The sequence below is a fragment of the Epinephelus moara genome, chromosome 2, assembly GCF_006386435.1.
Source record: "Epinephelus moara isolate mb chromosome 2, YSFRI_EMoa_1.0, whole genome shotgun sequence".
NCBI lineage: Eukaryota > Metazoa > Chordata > Actinopteri > Perciformes > Serranidae > Epinephelus > Epinephelus moara.
In genome coordinates, this window is record NC_065507.1 from 34,013,594 (window position 1) to 34,032,207 (window position 18,614).

General features: G+C 40.4%; 1 protein-coding gene across 2 annotated transcripts; it reads left to right on the forward strand.

Annotated features, from left to right (window-relative positions):
- Positions 1 to 397: 397 nt before the first annotated feature.
- Positions 398 to 17,770, forward strand: LOC126402507 (cullin-5-like). Of its 2 annotated transcripts, none has more exons than XM_050064552.1 (19): positions 398 to 455; positions 3,550 to 3,659; positions 4,679 to 4,778; positions 5,127 to 5,303; positions 5,844 to 5,985; positions 6,748 to 6,893; positions 7,403 to 7,483; positions 8,529 to 8,622; positions 9,229 to 9,359; positions 9,803 to 9,910; positions 10,716 to 10,780; positions 10,908 to 11,040; positions 11,187 to 11,318; positions 12,084 to 12,207; positions 13,401 to 13,576; positions 13,990 to 14,151; positions 14,952 to 15,070; positions 15,276 to 15,399; positions 16,571 to 17,770. In XM_050064552.1, the coding sequence occupies exons 1-19, from the start codon at positions 432 to 434 to the stop codon at positions 16,763 to 16,765; spliced, it is 2,343 nt and encodes a 780-aa protein (XP_049920509.1). In that variant the 5' UTR covers positions 398 to 431; the 3' UTR covers positions 16,766 to 17,770. The 2 variants fall into 2 exon arrangements, with proteins under 2 accessions (XP_049920509.1, XP_049920498.1); XM_050064541.1 differs by lacking the exon at positions 398 to 455 and adding an exon at positions 2,790 to 2,828.
- Positions 17,771 to 18,614: the final 844 nt, after the last annotated feature.

The following is an 18,614-nucleotide window of genomic DNA, read 5'->3' on the forward strand; positions in this document are numbered from 1 at the left end:
ATAAATGTTATTAATGTTTGTTTGTTAACTGGCCCGCTGTCATTTTTGCAAAAGTGATCCCCCGGCAAAGGAAGTTGAGTATCCCTGCTGGACATTAAATTACAGTATATAACAGAGTTAAAATGACTACAACCTTTAACATCTACAGCAGTAAAATGCAACATACACATTAATTCAGCAGTAATATTAATCCAAAAACAACATATAGTAAAACACTGACAGAGAAGGTATCAGATAACACCAGTATAACGTTTTGTTGTTTGGACTTTTACTTGTATTAGAGTATTTTCACAGCAGTATTTGAGTAGGCTAGTTGAATTCCCATGACCTCATCCTGAGCCAGCTGTAGTACCTTGTCTCGCGAGATTCCGCGAGGTGATAAGTTGAAGAAACATGGCGCGAGATTCCGCGAGGTGATAAGTTGAAGAAACATGGCGACGTCTAATTTGTTAAAGGTAAGAAGCAGTTGAAAATATCGTATTTCCCATATCTGTGTGCAGATTTACAATCTTTGTATTCATATATTTTTGCTGTTAGTGCATATATGTATATATTCACCATTGTGGCATGTATGTTTACGCGCTAATGGTGCAAATGTATGCAATAAGTGCACAAATAGGTGAAGTCACAGTTGTCACCGTTGTCGTTGTTAAAGTCCGGTGTTGTGTCGGAGTCTGTTGCCCCAACGACTTAAAATACCCCCCTGCCTCAAACCGGCACCCAGCATGACTCCTTCTGTAACTAAAGCCGAGTCCTAGTCGTCACCACAGTCCGGCTTCCCGGCGACGACGAACCGAAGCCTAACGAGAACCGTACCAAGCCCTGAACCCAACACCGGGGAGCAGGGGGCTCCAAAGGGACACAAACTTTGACACCTCCCCGTCCGCAGCACGACCTGTAAAGCTGTTTCTATTTGACAAGTTGTCGCTAGCGCTGATATTCTGGCTAGCTACCAAACCTAGCTCATCTCAAGATGACAAAATGCACCGTCTTTGTCCACCACAAGGCCCAGTTAAAATGAAATTCTCCCAGTAGCCAAAGTGCTGTCTGCGAAGGAGACTGTTCAGGTGTTGTCCTAATTAATAATTAAAAGGGGAAATGAAAGGAAAAGGTGGGATGGTCCCAACAGGGTGTCATCCCTATGTCCCCCAGCTCTTTATTCCCTTAATTTAACACATAGGACACCCTTAACATCTGTCTTCCTAGTGATTTAAAACACTTACAAATAGGTATATATGTCTCTTGATATAAACTAACACCATAAGAGATTGGTAAGGACTCGTATTGCAGTTTAAATAGCAAAATACTGAGGGATATGGGTGTTTCAAAACAGTTTAAAGGTCCAGTGTGTAAGATTTAGGGGGATTTAGTGACATCTAGCAGTAAGAATGACAGATTACAACCAACTGAACCTACTTCTCATAGCGAGGATTCCTTCAGTGTTCATTGTTCGGAAGGTTTTTACCGGGAGTCGAATTGTCCACAAGGGATCCTCCTCTTCCAAACAAACAGTTTAAGTGATTAAACTGATAAAAGCACTGAAGAAAGCTGCTTCGCGATACAAAACAGTGATTCTCCTACGCTATTCAGCATGTCACAGATGGCCCACTTACCCATCACCTGTAAATGTGTATTCACCCATTGTCTCTTATAACTTAATGTGCATACACCTTTTTTCTGATCCAGATGTTCAGGAGGTTTTTACTGTGAGCAGAAATATCTGCAGAGGTCTCCTCCTCTCCAGAACAAATGGACCGAGTGATTTAAACCAGAAAAAATACTGACTAAAGCAGACTCACGTTACAAATGAGAGTTTTTCCCGACGCTGTTTGGCATATTGGAGATGGGATGGTAGCCCAGCACCTGCTTATCACTTCTCACCTTTTTTCTCTGATAACTTAAGATCCAGGTGTTCAGGTGGTTTTTATTGGGAGCTGAATTATCTGCAGAGGTCTCTTCCTCTTCAAAACACAAAAAATCAGTGGTTTGTTTTTTTTACACTCTTATCGCAGAGGGGCTGCAAACTACGGCGGCCGACCCTAATGGCCCTATCTGTTATATATATTGCCCGTTCTGATCTACTGTAGAAACATGGCAGTGTTACATGGCAGAGTCCATGAATGAGGACCCGCTTGTTATGTGAATATAATCAATCCATTCAGGTAACAAAAACACAACAAGCCCTTTTTTTAGGTGATTACACACTAAAGGAAACATACTTATTTTATTATATTCCATTTTTGCCAAAATATTCCCCTAAATCCTACACACTGGACCTTGAAATCAGTTCAGCCACTGTGGAAATATTCATGTCTCAAGTCAAGAACACTGGGTGTGACCATATCCATGTCGTTAGCGTCCTGTGTTCTCCAGCTTATATCCTCTTAATATGACACATTAATGAGACCTTTTTAAGGGTTTTATGTTCCCAGCGGTGTATATTTCCCTGGGTGAATATGTTGAAATCCCGTACCCACAGCTTATAGCCTTCTAATGTTTTACTCCCTGAAACCTGTGATCTCAAATTTGCACACAAGACAGTTCTCTTTTGTTGTTTAGACATTGATATGTCCGAGTAATGGGCAAAAATGAATGAACACCTCTTTTTGAACAACTCTATTTAGTGTTTAGTATGTACCAAATCAGCCTGTTGAACGTCCTAGCCCTCATGCCATTAATTCCTGACTTTTTCCACCTGCCCACTTGCTGTTATTGTACAGTACAGCTTACGCTGCTGCCTGCTATGGTGAGTCAAAGAGAAGTGATTGAATAGGAGTCGAGAACTCTGCCAGCCAATGCCAACGATGCATTCACATGCTCCTCTAAAGGTTGTTCTTCTGACTTTGGTGTGTTTATGAGCTTTATGTTGTAATGTGGTATTTTTGTGCTCAGAGCAGTTGAACAAGACATTGATAACTAAGAGCAAATTGAAAAACCAATCTGATGAGCCATTAAGAAATGATCAAGAACCCATTTGTGAGATTATTCCAACACCACATGAATGCAGCACGAGGCTGCATAGGTAACAGAGTCCACGAGGAATGAGTCCTAAAACCCAGAAATGAGTTGGCATTGTACCACTCATGGTTTCCTCATCTCAAAGTCAACGGATTTTTTTGAATGGGTTTTTGTTAGATGCCTCAAGTAAGGTCTGTGGTTAACACAAGCCTGAGAGGCTTTCACGTTTTGTTCTCTGACATAAAATACGTCAGTGAATTTAGTGACAGTTTCAGCAAATGTGCATAAAGTTATTTGTCATAAGAATTAGCAGCTACTGCTTTGATAAAAGATATGATAATTGTGATATAAAAAGCACTTCTTAATTAAAACTTAATGTAAAATAATTAAAAGCTATTCTGTTGCAGTAATGCTTGAAAATCTTATTAGCCTACTTGACCCCAGCTCTTAGTCTGTATTCACTCTTAATGTATGTCTTTGTGTATCTCTGAATATTGTCTTTGTTTTCTGTTACTGTCTCTCCCCCAACATTTCCCATCTCGTTGCTGTTTTTCTTCCTCCCACTCTTTCCTTCCCATGTCTCTCCTCCAGAACAAGGGGTCCCTGCAGTTTGAGGACAAGTGGGATCTGATGCGGCCCATCGTTCTCAAGCTGCTCAGACAGGAAGCCGTCACCAAGCAACAGTGGTTCGACTTGTTCTCGTAAGAGATGCTCTCTGCTCTGTCCCTTACTTCCCTCTGCCTTATTTAAGAAAGTGGTCCAATGCAGGATCAGCACAGCTGCTGTTGCCTCATATCCTGAAAACAGTTGCTTTACTCTGAACAATAGACCGCTCACAAATCACAGCGTACTATTTTAGTGCATTTCAGCAGCACACACATCCAATACATGAGCTGGGTTTTTACCAACAGGTGTTGTGCTGCTTTATATAATCCCCACACAGTTGTAGGTAAGCATGTTGTTGGATTGTGTCCCACTCATAAACTGCGGTGGAAAAGAGTCTTGTTTCTGCAGCTTAACTGTCACAACTTGATGTACAACTGCCTCTCATAATAGAAAGATAATTCAGAATCCAATTTAAAAGTCTCAGTTATGGACTCTAAGGGTAGTAATTATCTGATATGCTCACTTTGAAATAGAATGTTGTGGTGTAGCTTAACGTTGTGAGTGATTTTATTTTAAAACTTGTGTTAAGACACAAATTACAATGTTGGTGCCTTTTTTATTTAGCCCAAAGCTGTGATTGCATCTGGCACTTTTTCTGAGTTTAGCAGGTGTGAGGTGGATTACATCATTGTTGCTATGCAACATTTTTGGTTATTTCCCCTTGAGGCTGATTTTTGATTTTGAGCTATTCAACAAAATTGACTTGACTTATCTGGCCTTACCTTAATCTTAAAAAACAAAGTGGGTAATGTGGGGAGTTAAAGTGTTCAGAAGAGGAAGTTAGTGATTGTTCTTTTTGGTCTTGAGAAATAGGAAGAGAAGAGGGGAGGGGAACAGTAACATGGAGAGTTTAATTATCTCCAAAAGCTCTGGAAAGACAGCTCTGGAAAGACAGGTCACGTTTCAAGGGGTTTCTCTGCAAGTATACTGTATTCCGTGTGTTTGCGACATGTTGAGTAAAAGCTCAGGAGAGTACCTCAGTTGGAGGTGCATAGTCTAATTAACACTGAATGAACTTAAGTGATGTTCCATTCCCATCTTGTCTGTCCTCCAGAGATGTCCATGCTGTGTGTCTATGGGATGATAAAGGACCAGCCAAAATCCACCAAGCCCTTAAAGAGGACATCCTAGACTTCATCAAACAAGCACAAGCTGTAAGTAGTGTGTGTACATGGGTTTGGTTTGGGTTGGTTTCATTTTGCACAGTTCCTTTTGCTGCTTCTTTCCAAAGTCCACTACTATCTCCTTACATGATAGTGGACAGATGGAGGGTGGGCGACTTTTTTTAAGCTCTACAAACTTCAGAACTGGTCCCAAGAACAAAGATCTGTCCATAGTCTTGGACAAAGTAATTGTTATGGTCCACTGTTTAGATGCTGCCACACATCTGCTTTGGATAATAATAGACAAAGACATGTGTTATTGCAAGGAACAAAGCATCAAGAGTATTTGTTGTTTGACCTGTATCATCTAACTTTTATTTGCTTTTGTTACCATGGCAGCGGGTGCTGAGCCACCAGGATGACACGGCACTGCTAAAGGCCTACATTGTAGAGTGGAGGAAGTTCTTCACCCAGTGCGACATCTTGCCCAAACCCTTCTGTCAGCTGGAGATCACGCTCATGGGCAAACAGGGCAGCAACAAGAAAACAAACATGGAGGATAGCATCGTACGCAAGGTGGGGAAAAGCTGAGCAACAGTAAGCACAAGGAAGAGAAGGAGGGGGTTTGAAGAGAGTTAATCACATATGACATAAGAGGAAGCAGCAAGAATATGACCTAAAATCATGAGCAACTAAAACAAGTTAACAGAACAGGAGAAAATAACAAAGCAGGGGAGTTGTAAAAGCCAGAAGAGATGAAGAGGGTGTGGGAGGTGCCTCATATGAAGGGAAACATAATATATAGTGCATAGCTAAGGGTCAGTTAGTCTAAGAATCCCCCTGTGAGAGAACAGCTGGAAGTGTTAATGGTATCAAATTAGTTTGATCCCCATGAGGAAGGTCTCTCAGAATAAGATTAAGTGCTGTAGAGGAGGAAGCTGTGATTAAGCTAATATGATTGAGCAAGCAGACGCAAGAAGTTTCATTAAAAGCACTTCATAAATAAATTGGGCTTTACTATTCCTGGATAGCAGGAAATGGAGGGTAACTTATTATTTAACATTTTTGGTGCAGTTGATGCATATTTATTACTGCCCTTACCTTATTTTTTTCCAGCTGATGTTGGACACATGGAACGAGTCAATCTTTTCCAACATTAAGAGTCGCCTGCAGGACAGCGCCATGAAGCTAGTGCACGCTGAGAGGCAGGGGGAGGCCTTCGACTCCCAGCTTGTCATAGGAGTACGAGAGTCGTACGGTAAGACAGAGAGGATCAATTATTATTACATTTAATTGATAATGTGTGCAGAAACACAAATTTGTACAAGCAAAAATAGAGACACAACAGAGATTGGAAATCTGGCCATTGAAATAAACTTTTACCAGTATTAATTGTTTTTGGTGAACAGGTTGCAACATAACTTGAAAACTGAGAATGACTTTCTGAGTTGCCTTTCGTAGCCATTGGACTGACTTCTTTGTAAAAGGCTTGGGCCGAATTTGCAGGGAAAATCTAAAAGATGTGAGGGTTTTCGTATTCCTGTGCCTTGCCTCTCTTCAGCTCTGCTACAGCACTGACACACTGTGCAACACTAGCTAATGTTAGCTAAGAAATGGATTCCGCTAACTTCAACAAACGACCAACACCCACCACAACACACAGCCCACACACGCTGTTTCCATGATATACATTTTGCAGCAGCAGCCTGGCCGATTCCCTGCCGAATCAACACACTTTGTTGCCACTGGTCACCAGCCCGTTGTGAACCCGGGGCTGGGGTTTAAATCACACTGAATTTGAGTTGCTACAGCTGCAAAGTTCTGAGCTGCTATCCACTCTTGTTCTGAAGAAGTAGTGTCCTGGTGGTAGGGAGTGAGGCAGAGGGTCTGCGGGCTGGCTAGCTGACTAATCTTTTTACTCTTATAATGTATTTTAATATTAATGTGTTACACTAAATATAAAAAACACTACAGCAAGTGACCACTTTTTGTCCCAATGTCTGTGCTTCTCTCCCACCAGTGAACCTGTGCTCTAACCCAGAGGACAAGCTGCAGATTTACAGGGATAACTTTGAGAAAGCCTACCTGGACTCCACAGAGAGGTTTTACAGAACACAGGCGCCATCCTACCTGCAACAGAATGGCGTCCAGAACTACATGAAATATGTAAGCCATTCTGATACTGATTGGTGTGGTTACTTTAAAGCATGGAAAATGATGCCAGTGGCGAATACGCTGATAAAAGGGGGAGTGCTGTTATCTGCCCACAAATTAATTAATTAATTAATTAAAGCTTTGAAATGACACCTCAAGTCAAGGCTAGATAAACAAGGTGAATAATTAAAAACTATTCACCTTGGAGCCTGGCATATCTCGCAATTTGGCATATCCTTTTGCAGAGCAGAACATCATCTAAATCTTTGTTGTAGTTTCAAACATCATTTTTCCGTGTGGGTTAAAATATTACCATCTGCAAATATGTCATATGAGTTACACCAGAATATACTGTAGCATTAAATGCTGCATTTTGTAGACAGTTGTTAGGAGAAGAAAGTTGTTGCCTTGGGTATGTGTGTATATGCAAGAGTTTTAATTTTTAATTGTTGGTTTTTCAGTGTTTGTAGAACTTTTATTCTCAGTATCTGTGTTGTGTGTTCATGTGTGTTTCTCTACAGGCAGACGCAAAACTGAGAGAAGAGGAGAAGAGAGCACTTAGATATTTAGAGACACGTCGTGAATGTAACTCTGTTCAAGCAGTAAGTGTCCTTGACAGGATCTGAAGTATCAATACTAACTGAACATTTTACGTTTGTTTTCAGTTTCTTAAAACAGTTATTTACCTTGTGTCATCCTGAATTATATTTCCATATTTTCAAGTCATCCTAACAGATTATATACAGTTCAGGAGTGTAGTCTGAATCATACTGTATTTTTCAGACCAATATTGAAATTTGAAACTTTGTTTTAGTCCTGAACACCCCTCTTGAAAGCCCCATAATTGTTATAGTTCCTGAACACCCCACGCTAAAGTACGTTCCTGAAAGCTCCATGGTCATTTTGGTTCCCGAACGTCCTACGCTACTTCTAATTCCTGAACATACCACAGTCATTTTAGTTCCTGAATGCACCCAAGGAGGTTTAAAAGTGGAGAAGTCAATGCGTCATATTGCATCACATCACTGGGGAATGACACATGCAGTAAAATCTAGTTCTCACTTGCCACTCGCCATACCTGCCATGGAGTCAGAGACCATGTCCCAGCCCCAACACATATGCCAATTTATTGAGGTGATAATAAGTCAGTGTTGTGGTTAAAGCTGCTTGTACTGCCCTCAAGTGGTCAAAACATGAATGGATTAATATTTAAATTAGATTATTAAAGAATTGTATTGAATTGCTTTTGGTTCGAAAAACTATGGTATGGTGACACTGCTTGTTAGTTAAGACAGTTAAAACTTTTAAAATCAGACAAATGCAGGTCTGCAAGACTTTTTTCACCACATGTGTACTTTTCTTCTGGAGTTTGGGAAAGCTGATTTTTCCGGCTATTTGTTTTCGGTTTATTTTGGTTTTATAGCCCAATCACTAACAAACCAGGTTTAGTAAAAAGTTACTTATGTGTTGTCAGATGTGCTAAATGTCAGATGTAAATCTGTGTCTCTTCACTTTGAATAACAGCACCAAAAATATTCTGAAAGATCACTGTGACCTTTCAGGAGTCTCATTAAATGTATGTGAGCCCGTTTGTTCATGTCAAGGTTGCCCCTCTAGTAAGTCTTTGCTTTCTGTGTATCCTCACAGCTTATGGAGTGTTGCGTTAACACTCTGGTAACCTCATTCAAAGAGACAATCCTGGCCGAATGTCCAGGGATGATCAAACGAAACGAGACAGACAGTAAGTACTGCTGCACTGTTGTCACATTATTTTTCAATAAATGTAGCATGATAAGTAAGGGTCTTTGTTTTAGAAGACACAAATATCTACTAGACATCGTGGCATCAACATTCACTATTGCATCAGCCAGAAAGACTTTAAAAATAGAAAGCTTCTCCCAGTGTTGGTTGGTTTCCTGCCAGCGGGGCCAGGAGAGCTGTACAACTTGGCAACCACACTCACTGTTTGTGAGCATTTGTCTGGTAGCTGGTGGGATTTTTCCCCTGAAACATTTTCCTGTTTTGCTTTGTTGACACCAGTCTCATGATGCCTTCAACCAATTATATAATGATAATATAACAGCACCACTTGATTAAAGAGTATTGTGTAGGGTACACTAGTGTTTCCTCGCATTCAGCTCCTCCAGAAGCCTCCTCTCTCCTCCCTCCTCATCATCTCCAGATGCAATTAAGGGATCTGAACATCCTCAGTGATGTCAGAGGGCAACTGTTTGTGAGTCATGGGACAAGAGAGGAGGCGAGGAAGCATAAGTTAGCATGATGAAAAGGACCCAGAATGTTTTTTGGCCTGTGTATAACACTGATCCCCCCCCCCTTCCCTGAGCAGGGCTGCACCTGATGTTTTCGCTGATGGACAAGGTTCCCAGCGGGATCGAGCCCATGCTAAAAGACCTGGAAGAACATATCATCAATGCTGGACTAGCAGACATGGTGGCTGCTGCCGAGACTATCACTACTGTACGTGCACAAACACACTTTAACAACAGTTAGCTCAGCTCCTCAATCCCATGTTCAGTCCAGAGTTTTTCTGCAATCCTGCTGACAAACAGACAAACCAAACAGAACACATAACCTCCTTGGCAGATGCAATAATGGCATCTGTGACATTGGAGTAAAAGAATGTAATGAGAAACACATTTTGTTTGAATCACTGAAGGTTCAAATGTGATTATTGCAGCAATCACTTACAGGACTTTTGGATTGTAATTTCAACCAAATTTGTAGATCCACATTACTAACAAAATGTCTTTTTAAAAAATAATCCAATAATTGAAACTAATGTTGTACAGTAGATTTTCTTAGAACAGGCAATTAACATCAGTGTTACTGAGTTCTTAATATTGGAGGGTAGCATCCACAACTTCTATAGTTGTTCTAAATGCGTGTTTCTGTGTGTCCAGGACTCGGAGAAGTACGTGGAGCAGTTGTTGACATTGTTTAACCGCTTTAGTAAGCTGGTAAAGGAGGCCTTTCAGGACGACCCTCGCTTCCTCACAGCAAGAGATAAGGTGTGTTTTATCTGACTACCAAAGCCATCTAAGACATATAATGATGTCTACTCTGTGCTAAAGAGTTCCCTCCAGCTCCCTTTTGTTCCCAAAATATGTGTATTCATAATGCCTGCAGCACAGGCAGCATTACAGCTTGACCCTTTGTTCACACATACAGTATGTACTCAAAGTACAGTAGCAGCCTCTCCCTTTCCTCTCTCCAGCCTCAAGCTTGCATGTTTGGGGTTAGACACGTAATTAACACAGCTATGTTTGAGCAGTTATTTTGCCACTATGCTGTCACACAAGGATGAAGTTAATTCCCAGAGCGATGGATCTTTCTTACTAATGTCCCACTGTAGGTTGTTAAAGTTGTATCATAAGCCCTGTTTCCAGCGAGCAGTATGGTGCGATGCAGTTTAGTTCAGTAAAAATACTAAATTGGGAAGCTGTTGATCAGCTTTCACTATGCAGCTGAGTAGCAGTAGCAAACAGCTGTGCTTCTGGTAACTGATTTAGTCAAAACAAGTGCTCCTGCACATCAGACAGCACAAAGTTGAGACTTTGGAGACTTGAGTAACTGGAGATGGTGCTGGGATGATATTTGGAAGTTCAATTCAAATTAATATTTAAGTCTGTATGTGTGACTGAGGGAAACTGTGCAGTTAGAACGGGGCTCTGGGAAATTATTTTAAGTATTTTCTACCTTTTATAGACTACATGAATAAAACGACCAACTCTAATAAATGTAAACAGTCGGAAGTTGCAGCTCTACTTGTTTGGTCCTTACCTGCACATGTTATCTGTTTCCCTTCCCCTGCAGGCTTACAAGGCTGTTGTCAATGACGCCACAATCTTCAAACTGGAGCTGCCAATGAAACAGAAAGGGTGAGTGGAAGCATCTGCTTTGTCCTTGTGGATGTGGAAATACCCAGAGTTTTTGTCATCTTTTCTCTTTGATTAAAACAAGTCACAATGTTGTGGTGTGTATGTAAATGTGTGTCCGTCCAAGCAGTGTGGGTATGAAGACTCAGCCAGAGTCAAAGTGTCCTGAGCTTCTGGCAAACTACTGTGACATGCTGCTGAGGAAAACTCCTCTCAGCAAGAAACTCACCTCAGAGGAAATCGAGCTCAAACTCAAAGAAGTGGTGAGTCTTTGTCCTATTAGCCCGGCACAGCTCAAGGCTAACTTGCTTTTAGGTGATCCATTTTTCAGACTTCTCCAGTCCCTTTTGTCTACCCTATTCCCCTCTACTCTCACACTTATTTCTTCTTTTATAATATCTCCTTGCAGCTCTTGGTATTAAAGTACGTTCAGAATAAAGACGTATTCATGCGTTACCACAAAGCTCATCTGACAAGGCGCCTGATTCTGGACATATCAGCTGACAGCGAGATTGAAGAAAACATGGTGGAGTGGTTGAGAGTGAGTTACACGTTTCTTTCTTACTCTCCGTCACACACTCAGGCAGACAAAGAAATGCACAGTGTAAGAACTATACGAGGGATCAATACAAATAATATACCAGCAACTTGGAACCAACATCATACTTATCTGTGGGGAATATAAACATATCTTTCTACAAAACCTTTTTTCTATTTAACAAACTTCACAGATCCATCAGTGTTTAACTTTAACACAAGGCAAATGTACAAGAACTTAACCTAGATTTAATAATGGTTTTGCACTGCGATGGTTCAGCCACATCAAGGAAGGTTTCCCGCAGGTCCATGAAGAGTCTTAAAAGGCATTTCATTCATTAATCTAAAAATAAGGCCGCAAATGCTCTTAAAATATCTAAAATCAATCTTTATAAAATCTTAAAAGACTGAGACATGGGAAGAAGGACTTAATTGGTGCACGGCATTGCGTTAAGGGCCCTGTGTACAATGGGAATCAAGGCAGTGGAGTCCCACATGCAGAGTGAGAAATACAAACTGCCAAGAAAACTTAACAACAAGTGCCAGGTATTTATGAGTTCACTTCAACCCTCGTCTCTGCCAAGAGACAAAAAACTCACACTTCATTAACAGTAAACATTTGGGCAAAATTGTCACAAACCTAAGTAAGTGATGTCGCTTAATGTCGCAGTGGATTAATTTCTCCTTTGCTTTGTTGTCCTCTTTTCCTTCATTTGTGTTGCTCCCTGGTGTCTTGTGTGTGTGTGTGTGTGTGTGTGTGTGGTTGTAGGAAGTAGGAATGCCTGCAGATTATGTGAACAAGCTGGCCAGGATGTTTCAGGACATCAAGGTCTCAGAGGACCTCAATCAGGTCTTCAAAGAAATGCACAAACACAACAAGCTGGCGCTGCCAGGTAGCTCACACACACACACACACACACACACACACACACACATACACCACACACACACACACACACACACACACACACACACACACAAACAAAAAGCTTTTTAGTTAAAACAACATAAACCAACTCGACACAAGAGGACAAATCATTGTAACATTATCACCTTTCTTGCAGTAATTTGTCTCTTTCATTACATTTTCTTTCCATCACTCATTTCATGCCAAAGACATAAACCTGGAAGAACAAAAACATAGTTACAATAATGCAATAATACTGTTCAATCAGGATTGAGATGCAGTGTGAAATGTTTGCTTTTCAGACTTTGTTAAGTCACCAGTGACTACTTGTGGGGTTGGTTTAAAGGCGTGTAGAATATAGGGGGATATATTGGCAGAAATTGAATATACTGTAATATTATAAGTATATTTTATATAGTGTACATTCGCCTGAAAATAAGAATTATTGTGTTTTCGTTACCTTAAAATGAGCTGTTTATATCTACGTAGGGAGCGGGTTCTCATCCACAGAGTCTGCCATGTTGCACTGCCATGTTTCTACAGTAGCCCAGAATGGACAAACCAAACACTGGTTCTAGACAGGTACATTGGCGTTTTCTCGTTGGTCACTGTAGTTAGCAGCCCCTCTGTGACAAGCAGCATCAGAGAACATAGATCATAATGTGAAACTGCTTTATTCAGTGTTTTTATGGTTTAATCACAGGGTTCATTGCTTTGGAGGGGAAGAGACCTCTGCAGATGATCCGGCTCATGTTAAAAACCTCCTGAGCGTCAGGATCTTTAGAAAAAAGATGAGCACACAGGGTATGAGAAACACTGATATGTAATGGGTAACTGCTTTATTCAGTGATTTTACTGGTTTTAATCACCTGGTCCGTTTGTGTTGGAGAGGGGGACTACTGTGGATAATCAAGCTCATGGTTAAAAGCTGTTTGAACAGTGAACACCGAAGGAATCCTAACTGGGAGTTCACAGTTGGCACATGGTAAAAGTTTCAGCTGGTTGAATTCTGCAGTCCTCACCACTAGATGCTAGTAAATACTACACACTGTTCCTTTAAGGGAACGGGAGGTTATGAGGTCTTTTATCAGATTAAATTTACTATTCACAGTTTAATTTTGATGTGTCTGTTAAACTAATAACGACTAATCAGAGTTTTTCTCCTGATTTTGCCTATAGCGGACAGTGTGAACATTAAGATCCTGAACGCCGGAGCATGGTCACGAAGCAGTGAGAAGGTTTTTGTCTCACTGCCCACAGAGCTGGAGGACCTCATCCCTGAGGTGGAAGACTTCTACAAGAGGAATCACAGCGGTCGCAAACTCCACTGGCATCACCTCATGTCCAACGGCATTGTGAGTGAGCTATAAATGTCGCTGATGCAGTGTTCCTGCTGCCACAGAGCCAACAATCAGAATCTCAGTTAGTAAGGTTGAAGTACATGTGTGAATCGTTTGAAAGTAGTACAAAAAATGACTTTCAATAAATAAATGTATGAATAAATAAATAACTAAATAAATAAATGTAAACATAAATAGATACATAGATGTGTACAGGAATAGGTAAATTAAAAGGCTAAATAAATGCTGAAATGTGTAAACAGATAAATAAACGAATAAATAAATGCTATTAAATGTTAGATTATTGTTGTTATTTTCAGCAGTTGTTGGGCCACCAAATCAAGCTGACAGATCAACACTGTGTTGCCACATTCTGCTCCTCTCACCTTCTCGGCCTTCTCCTTTGTTTCTCTTCCCCTTGTGCTCAGATCACCTTTAAAAATGAGGTGGGACAGTACGACCTGGAGGTGACGACCTTCCAGCTGGCAGTTTTGTTTGCCTGGAACCAGAGACCTAGAGAGAGAATCAGCTTTGAGAATCTCAAACTGGCCACAGAGCTGCCTGACGCAGAGCTACGTCGTACACTTTGGGTTAGACTGACGAAACGTTTTAAATGCTTTATTTTAGTCTACCAATTACAGGACAAGTTTACAGGATTAAGATAATTGCTTAGGTTAAATACATTATTCGGGACTCATAGGTGGGAAAACACAGCCTGCAATGCAAAGCTTGTTACAGCTGAGGTTGAACAACACTGGTAGAGATCAGTCTAGGTGGGGTTGCATATAGATATGTATGTATCAGATCTGAGGTATGATTAACGTAAGAGCACATGCTTAGTTCAGGATTCATGTCCTAGCTCACTGATATTTGAAACCATATTCATATTCAGAAAATAACACCATTACATGTATAAAAGCATTTTGGCATCACACAGGAACGTTTGTGCAGATGTTCTTCTCTTTATAATGAAAGGAATACTTACACAAATGTCAATTTGCATGTAAATTATTCACCCAGCCAGACTCCACTGACAAAACCATAATTTTACCTTGCTGAACACAGGAGCTGCAGTAATTGATATACAAATGATCATTTGGGGGTTAAGTATTCCTTTAAACATCTTAATAACCAACTTAATAAGCGTTACAGGAAACAAAAATATGTTGAGATTGAGAGTTAATCAAAGTGCAGCACACAATATGGATGGTGATGTCTAGAGTACCATAAAGCAAGATGACTGTATACTTGGCTGGTAGCATCTGTAAGAAGGAAACACACACACTCAAACACACAAACACACACACATACATCGGCAGTATTTATATCTGAAATACTGATGGTGTTTCATATTTTTAAATTTACTTTACCTACTCTCTTTTCTGTGCAGTCTCTAGTGGCCTTCCCCAAACTGAAGAGACAGGTGTTGTCTTATGACCCTCCAGTTAGCTCGCCCAAAGACTTCACAGACAGCACGCTCTTCTACGTCAACCAGGAGTTCTCACTCATGTATGTTATGGTGTTTAAAACTTCTAATTTTATTCAGCTAAGAATAAAACATTATTTTAAATTAACGATTAAAATTATATTTATGTACTATATATATATATATATACATATTATTAGTCCCAAATAAATTAACCAGCAATTTCAGGTCAAGTTAAAATATTTGTTATGTTGATCATCTGTGTCTGTGTGTCTTTTATTTTCTCAGCAAAAACTCCAAAGTCCAAAAGCGAGGAAAGATCAATCTGATTGGTCGGCTGCAGCTGACCACAGAGCGAATGAGAGAAGAGGAGAATGAAGGAATTGTTCACCTCAGAATACTCAGAACTCAGGTACAAAAATATACATCAAAACACTCACAGTGTCCTCATTCTCCTTTCAAGGGTCATAGACATTTTTAGCTTAACCCAATGACCCAATGAATTGCATGTTACCTAACATCAACTCAAGTGATGTTCACTTCACTTGTCTCTTCTCTCCTCTCGCTGCTACGTGGCTCAGTGTAGGGCATTGCCCTATTCAAAACACACAGAGTAGAGAAACTAGCGCATCAGTAAATTACACCAATACACAGTTAATGGCTCAATTATGCTCAACGTTAGATATGGGTACGTACACAGATGGAGCCTTCTGTCCGTACTCTGCGTTCATTTTTTCTGTATTTGTGCACATTTTCGGAAAGCTTACGGACACTGTTGAGACGGAGCAGTACCACTGGAGGTCGTGAAGGCAATGTATTTCAAGTGAGATACGACTGTAGGAAATGACTAAGACATTTTAAAATTGGCAGAATGGAAGGAATCGGTAATATTGTGAAAAGAATTTTCCGTCCATGTGCCACAACATATTTTATGGCCTCACGGACCACCACTGTCTACACAATGCCTCCGTTAAAAGGTACATTGTATATGTACATCCATCTATTGGATGTACCTATACAATAAAGGGGGTATGGAAGTCTGAGGGCAGTGACCTTTACGTTTAAATGAACAAATCTGTTTCATGTTGGCAATATTATATGTCATTTCCAGTAAAAATCACAATAGAAAAGCTTTATTTACTGTTTAAAAAGTGTAAACATTTGAAGAAAGGAAGCACTCACCCATCTTTTAAGTGGTTGCATCCCCAGTCTGATCTCGAGCTCACAGCTGATAGATACATGGTATGTTAACATGACGTAAGAGAAGTGTGTATTAAATGGATTTAATGTTGAGAACTTAAGTTGGATGCTCGCTTGCTGTCAGAAAGCTGTGGCAACATGTGTATAAAAAAATACACATTTTAATAGTAATTTCAGCATTCAATTAGCTGTATTGTCTTTACTATTTGATTAATATTCATTCACAAAATTTGTTCCAGCAGCCATATTGTGTTGGTGTTGTCTGTGTTAAGTGATTTGTGAGCCAGCACAGGACAGGAGAGTTGAGCTTGTGATTATGGTCAACACTACAGTCTGTAGAGCTTGTGAAGGTGTAACATTTGCCTATTTTGTGTCTTGTTCAGGAGGCCATCATCCAAATCATGAAGATGAGGAAGAGAATCAGCAATGCCCAGCTTCAGACGGAGCTGGTGGAGATCCTGAAGAACATGTTTCTGCCTCAGAAGAAGATGATCAAAGAGCAGATCGAGTGGCTCATTGAACACAAGTACATAAAGAGGGACGAGGGAGACATCAACACCTTCATCTACATGGCCTAGGCAGCAAGGGAGGGAGCGCTTTCTTGCTCTGTTTTTTACTCCTGGCCTGCAACCGGCACTTAAAGACTCGGCGAGAGGAGATGGAACAAAAGGATGTGTGTGAGGACAAGGAGAAGGGTGAAGATAAGTGGGGAGTGTGTTGAAGAATGAGGAAGAGCCTTTTCAACAAAAGCGTGGGTATTTATTTGTGTTTGTGAGACATCAGTGTGTTACCGAGGTGAGATCAGACTGTCTGTCTGTCTCTGCCGTCCTCTAATATCGATCAGAGCAGAGGGACGCCGCCTGCCCGTAGCTGGAATGAAAAGACATAGTGACATAATTAAATTAAATACTTCCTGCCTTACTTTGTCAGCAATGGACTGCGGAGGAGGAGCTGTGAGGAGGGAACGGAGGACAAATGTAACAAGCTGATATCAATCTTTTGCTTTCACTTAATGCCACAGCTGCCATCTTAGCGGCAGCCATTTTGCATCCCTCCTATTCTACATTTGTCTTATTTTTGAACTGGGAATGCAAAAAAGCCGCAAGTGAAAGCTGCCATTGAGGAGGAGCGGACACTGATGGATTAGCTCAAACTACCGAGGAGTATTTTGCCAAATTGTGTGTGTGTGTGTGTGTGTGTGAGTGTGTGAGTGAGTGAGTGTGTTAGTGTGTGTTTGCGTGCATGGTGTGTATCTGGTCTTTTAGGTGTGTGTGTATGTGTGTGCACTTTCAACAGCATGCTGCTCCATGATTTTTGTTTGTTTGTTTACTGGAGGATCTGTCACACTTTGTGATTGTGTTTGAGAAAGCTGGGGAATCAAGACCAGCCGCGCGTTTTATATGCTGATATTTAGTTTTTCTTTTTATCCCCTGTGGCAGATAAAGTTTGTCAACAGGTATACAGGTATTGTCTGGAGACCCCTCTTGTCTGTCTTGGGAAATGATCATACTGCAAACTATTTATTTGGTGCGTAAAGACCCATGCTCCAAAAATTGTGACATTAAATACCAGCTGAAAGCATCAGAGAGGGAATCGTCTAGAATTGTGACCAGGTAATCAAAGTAAAATAGAAACACAAAAGCTTCTTTAGACTAGATTGAAGCTCCATGACTGAATTTCACCTCATTAATCCACTATGAGTGTCATTCTTAATCTTTGCACAATGTCAGTACCAGGAAGGTGCTGTCAGACTAGAAAAACAAAATGTATGGAAGCCCATTTCTGCCAGTAAAAGGAAAAAAAAGAAAGTTTAGCCATGTAATTAAAAAAAAAAGGATCCTGAAGGTCAATATAATGAGAAACCTTCCCGAAATGATGAGTTAATATCTCAAAGTAATTAATGAAATAATAATAAGCTTTTCAAAATAATGGCTTTTGAGATACTAAGTTATTATGTTGCAATATTACGTCATTCATTTGACATAATAATACATATCGTATTTTGTAAAAGTTTCTCTTTGTCACTTACGGGATATTTTTTCATTTTTTGTGTTCCTTTATGGCAGAAATGGGCTTCCATACAGTTTATTTCATTGAGGTTTAAAGTGAATGAGCTGCTGTATTTCGAGAATCTTCCCTGTCTGAGCTATTGTGGAGTTCATCTAGCCATCGTGTGTGTGTGTGTGTGTGTGTGTGTGTGTGTGTGTGTGATGCCCTCTCTTCTCCTTTTCTGCCCTAACTCGCACATCCAACAGACACGACTCTCTTAAAAAGAAATGTCTCTCATTCTCACAGTGAAAGTTGTAAAGCAGCCAGTTGGTGCGAAGATGTTTGGTTACATATCAGCTGTGGTTTTAATTGTCTTGATGATGACAACAATGTGGTGGCTAATTTGAGTTCCCTTTATTGGTTTTTATTTTCATTCTG